The sequence below is a fragment of the Eimeria mitis genome, genomic scaffold (assembly GCF_000499745.2).
Source record: "Eimeria mitis Houghton genomic scaffold, Emh_scaff3882, whole genome shotgun sequence".
NCBI lineage: Eukaryota > Apicomplexa > Conoidasida > Eucoccidiorida > Eimeriidae > Eimeria > Eimeria mitis.
The window spans coordinates 1-5337 of record NW_024015302.1 but is presented as its reverse complement, the minus strand read 5'-3'; the positions used below and the strand labels follow the sequence as shown (position 1 = coordinate 5337).

Here is a 5337-nt window from a genome sequence, read left to right as displayed (position 1 = left end):
CAGTAAACGCGCGCTTTGCTATATGGGCTGTACCTTACCGGTCCCACTCGTCTGTCACTCTGCCGCCGTAATTGACTTCTGATACAAGGTGCTGTAAGAGGCTCCATGGCAAGGGTTGCAAGCCATCTGGCGGGGCAGCAGCTTGGAGCTGCTGTAACGAAATTGCCAAGTCACTAAACGAAAACTCCACAGGGTTAACCCAACCCAATGGGCCGAAGCGGCGGCGACCCAGCAGAAGCGCGTGAAGTAAACAAATTCGATAGACCACTGGTCTCAAGGTGTTAGCCCTTGGATGCGTGTCCTGGATCGGGAAACACAACGCTGCACTGGCCAGCTCTTAATGAAAGTCGTTGCGTGCAGCTCGAACCTAACGTTTCGTTGCAAGATGCATAAGTGGGCCTCGATGCGGAATCTACTATAAATCGCCAACTCTTTGCATTGCCCAAACCATACAGAGACTTCATCGCATATGCGAGTAAAATGTTACCTACCAGCCATGTGGGAAAGGCTTCGGTGTAGATGCGGATTAAGTTCTGCCGTAACCCTTGAGGTGGCTCATATGCCAGCTTCGAACTTCTCTGGAGGAAATTAGAACGAACAGAAAGGTCACACCTATTTGGAACGAGTTCTAGATAACCAGTAGAAAAGACCTGTGCTGGCTGAGGATGGAGGCACGCGTGCTTGCCCGCAGGCAGGCAAGCACGCACACAAGCAAGTGTGTGTGGAAAAACGTGAGGATGCGCGCACAAGAAGGATGGCGCTGGGGAAGTCGTCGCAAGGGACGGTTGTCAGGATCAGCCGAAAATCTTTGTGGGGAGTTTGCATTGCCAAGTCAGAGACTATGACACTTAGCTGCTTCAGGAAACCTAGCCCAAGGTGGCAATTTTGGAGAAGCACCCACTGACCGCTCTCCGCGGCGCTGTTGATCGCTGCAGACAAAACGTCCACATCCTTTCATGGGACCATGATAGCTGCCAAGAAGGAAAAAAAGACCATTTAGAGAGATATGGCTTACAAATTTGGTCAGGCAGCGTCACCACGTCCAGCTAAACAGTATGCTACCTTTCAGTGCAACGGGAATACTGCGTTCGCACCAGAGGCTGCTTTCGGACCTTGCCCCTTGCCCATAGCCACTGAAACGAACTTGTTGCGCATATGGGTTGCTTCAGCATGCTGTAAAAGGGCTGCTTGGGGGTCTGCTCCCGGTCCAAGCATTATGAGAAGCGGGCGTTTTGATCCAGCAGATTCTAGAGCTTCTCCGAGGCCCAGAGGGGTGACTTCCCCCAAAACTGTGCCTAGCTCCGACTCCGAGACCTGCTGTAGGCAACTGCGAAGGCATTCGGGCCTTATGCATTGAACTAAAAGAGTTTGTTGCAACAGTGACAACCTCTGGTTCCAGTTATCGGGCCATTCGCTCGCTAGAGGGTTCTCCTCATAAAGAGCTGCCTCCCAATCACCGTGCCCATCTAAAACGGCGGAGACGAGAGAACTGAATGGCTCGCCGAGACGACGAAGGCCCTCTAGCTTTTCACGAGAACTTGCTGACAGCCATGATGTGTCTGCAGCTCTCGGTGCCCCTGAAGAGGAGTCCTGGCTTTTTTGTACCTTCTCATCCTCAACATAAGGCAGAACCAGAGGCGCTTGTAACTGCTGTAGTTCCTCGTGTGTAGCTGCCCCTCTCAGTTGCAGGGACTGCAACGCAAGGAGAACCGACAGTAGGGGCTTATGGTTCTCGAACAGGCAAGGGTTAATGCTGCGGTATACTCTCCGCAACGTTGCCCCAACTAAGTCAGAAGCGTAGACAGAAGCATCTTGCTGCCTTGCNGGTTTTTCGTCTAACTTAAAAACAATACTCCATACGCATACGAAAGCGCTGTTAAATGATGACTTTGGGGCAATCAATGTTGTTGATTCCACAGGATTACGCACCAAAACAGCGTCGACGAAGCACTGTTGAAAGACCTGAACGCTGAAGAGATACATGGGGTGAGCGCTTTCAAGCTGCTGTAGGACTTGGAAGAGACTAGCTGCCCGTCGGGCAACAGGGGAATATAACGACAAAGTTGCATCCGCAGCAGCCTGAGCTTTCTGCTGTTCTTGAAGCCGTTCACTGCAGCTTTCGGAAACAGCTTTTGCATGCCGAAGCGTACTAAGTAGTTCCAAGTCATCTAAGACGCTCTCCTGAACACATGCGCCCCTTCAAGCATACGCCATACAAAATAGGATTGGATATTCCCTCATCGGCTGCGGCTCTTCATTCCACATATTCAGGTTACTATATACACTAACTCTTTGTGCGCAGCCCTGAACGTGAGCCTGGAGCTCTGTGTAGCTTGAACATAAGCTTCTGGTTTGTGCAAGAGGTACTCGAGGNCGCTGCTCTGCAGATACAAGTTGCGCACGAGTTTCCGCACCCTCGTGCACAAGACGCAAACACGTTGCGTGAATATCTGGCGCAGCAGCTTGAAGTGCAAGCCGCAGTAACCGTTGCTCTAAACCTTTGCAACCGACGGAAAAGTCGATGAGAGTAAGCCTAGAGCAGACTTCCGGAGGGAAATGAGGAGCATTTAGTGGAGTCTTCAGCAGCAAGCGGAATTCTGGGTGAACTTCTACAAGCGCACTGCCTAGAGCAACAGTGGAAGAGGTTCCGTCGTCCAACTCAGTGTGAGCAGCCTCTGAGGCACTAGAAGCTCCAAAGGATAACGAAACATTTCGCGGTCGCTTCCACTCCAGTAAGTTGTTAAGGGCAGGGTCCAGTCTCTCAGAGAAGCACTCTAGAATCACTATAGCGCCGCACTGCATGAGGAGCTGCAATGACCTCAGAAGATTAGGCTCTTCAGCCCGCAACACCTGAATAAAGACGGAGTACTTCAAGCCAGAAATCGCATGCTTATATTTAGGTCGCATCTATAATCTATTTAGCAGAGTTGTACCGCGAACTGTGAGGCGCTGCTACATCAGTNCACTGCGCGTTAAGCGTGATAGCTGCATTTTCAATGGAGAGTTCGTCATCGGGAAGACCTTGCATAAGCCATTGCTGCACCTCCTGGGGACTGGTGAGCGCATCTTGCAGGGAATAGTCGGGCGTGCTTTGCAAGCCGAACTTTTGCAATGCCTGCTGCCACGCCGTGAGGCATCTGACTCTATACGAAGGCCGGAAAATGCCGCCGAATTCTATAAAGGCTGCGCTCAAGGTTGCATCCCCCGTGACTCGTGCCACCTTGCCCTGCAGGAGAAGGCAACAGTATGCGCTTTCAGGCACCCAGTGGGACCCGAATCTGGTATTTGGTACTTAGTGGACCAGTACGTTTTCCCGATAGCTCTTCTTCCTGCGTATATACCAGCATCTGGCTTTGTTGTTCTCTAGATACGCGTGTGGTTTGGAATGTCCTACCTTCAAGAGTTCGTGGCTTTGGTTCCACCGGACGCGTTCACCCCCTAGACTGGCAATAAGTTTCTCGGCCACAGACAAACGTCTCTCGCAGGTTTGCGCCTCCTGCTGAAGTGATTCTGACCTTTGAAGAGCCTGCTGGTACTGCTGAGACAAATGTGTGATAAGCGTCTCAAGCTGCTGTAGCTCCTCCTTCTTATCGCGGAGTACTGCCTCAGCTGCATGTAGCTCGCTCTGCGCCTGCTGGAGTGCCGCTCGGCGAGGCCGCACTGCACTGTTTGCCCTGTCATAAGCTATTAAAGCTTTTACCCAGAGGCAGAGACTTGTGGCTGCAACTGAAGCTTTGTTGACGATTTCTGGGTCAAAGTCCGCGTCGTCGTCGTAGGGAGCAATGGCGGCCATGACATTTGGGGCAATAGTATCTCTGTCAAAGTTAAGGAGGCGCTGAAGGAAGCGGCTGCTGCCGAGTAAGTGTTTCTTTCCTGTCTGCCAATAGTCTGCTTGACGGGGCAACGAGGGTGAAACCTGAACGAAAATTGGCGGAACTCCAAATAGCTTGCAGAGAGCCTCCATAACCTTCACCACGCCGGATGGGGGAGCCTTCATACTCTTAAGCTCAGTAATATCTGCTTTGCTTAGTTTCTTAAGGGCCTCTTCGGCCGCGAGTAAAGCAGGCATGGCTTCGGCTAGGTGGTCTTGGCACTCGCGTTCGACTGCAGCAGCTGCTTCCGCTTGGGTCTTGCATTCTCTCTCCTCGGCTTCCACGAGGCTCTAGCAGGCACGGTGACACAAATCACGCTCATGTGTCATTGTTTGGGCAGGCCGACAGCATGAAAGATCGCTATCCCTTTCAGTATAGTGTTCGTCCGTCAGGTTGACAACATCTTTACACCCACACAGTTCTGTTCCCGCTGTGCAGTAACCAGGAAAAGCAGTTGTTCTCTAAAATGGGGGCTCGTCCCGTAGGTCGGCCTCAGCAGGTGGCAGCTCGACCTACCATTGTACTTGCAGCTTTCTCCTGCTTGACTGTCAAGACCTGCATGAGCTGCTGTATCTCCACTGATGACTTCGCTAGCTCCGGCTGGAGCTTTTCAAGCTGCTGCTGCATCTCCATGACTTGCAAGCTCACGTCGTGCAGCTTTTGCAGACCGAGCTCGTATTGTTGCTGCTGGCGATGGTGCTGCGAAGCTCGTGTCATAAATACGTAGCAAAAGCCGTCTAAAAAGCGAAGAAAAGAGGCCGGAGTGACATAAAAATACCGTCTCTGCTCTTCCCGGTAGCAGTCAGCGATGTCTCTTGTTGACTGGAAAATATCCGAACATGCCCCGCAAAGGTGTTTGATTTTTTCGCTAGGGTCNCGATGTCTCTTGTTGACTGGAAAATATCCGAACATGCCCCGCAAAGGTGTTTGATTTTTTCGCTAGGGTCTGCAGAAGGGTTTGACAGCGATTCTTCAGTTCCATGTGCTTCTTTCTGTTGGATGCTTGGCAATGTACTGTCATGCTGTTGCAGAGCAGCGGCAACCAATAGCAGCTTCTGCTGTGCAACCGAGTACAGGGCCTGCGATGACCAACTCCAGAAGTAGTTAACCATGCAGCAGCTGGTGAGGGCTGGGAATCTTCTAAAGAGCACTTGCGTCTGCGGGTCGCTAGGACTGCAGTAGACGCAAATGCGGAGTCGCTGGCGGCACTCTGCTACTAGGAGCTCCACGGTGGGGTTTCCAGAAAGGGGCCCATCAGCGCCGCTTTGCGCAGGCACTGCTCCGTTGCTGCTTGGTCCTGAGGCAGGAGGAGCTTTAACTCTCATGGCACTTAGAGCTTCTGCCTGAAAGCCGGAGTCATAAGAGGAAGTGGCATGCGAATATACGAATCCAGCCTTTGCGAAGCCGTTGTAGACATGTTCACTTGGAAACATGGCACTGCTCAAAACAGTGCAAGGGCAGCCTG

General features: G+C 52.0%; 1 protein-coding gene across 1 annotated transcript; it reads right to left on the bottom strand.

Moving 5' to 3' along the window:
* Positions 1–34: 34 nt before the first annotated feature.
* On the bottom strand, positions 35–4589 carry EMH_0070470 (uncharacterized protein; the record flags this gene model as incomplete). The annotated part of the gene is made up of 9 exons (XM_038022648.1): positions 35–151; positions 748–929; positions 1113–1692; positions 1930–2197; positions 2403–2415; positions 2622–2850; positions 3044–3226; positions 3395–4162; positions 4389–4589. 9 exons carry the CDS (start codon positions 4587–4589, stop codon positions 35–37), a joined length of 2541 nt encoding a protein of 846 aa, XP_037878502.1.
* Between the last annotated feature and the right edge of the window lie 748 nt (positions 4590–5337).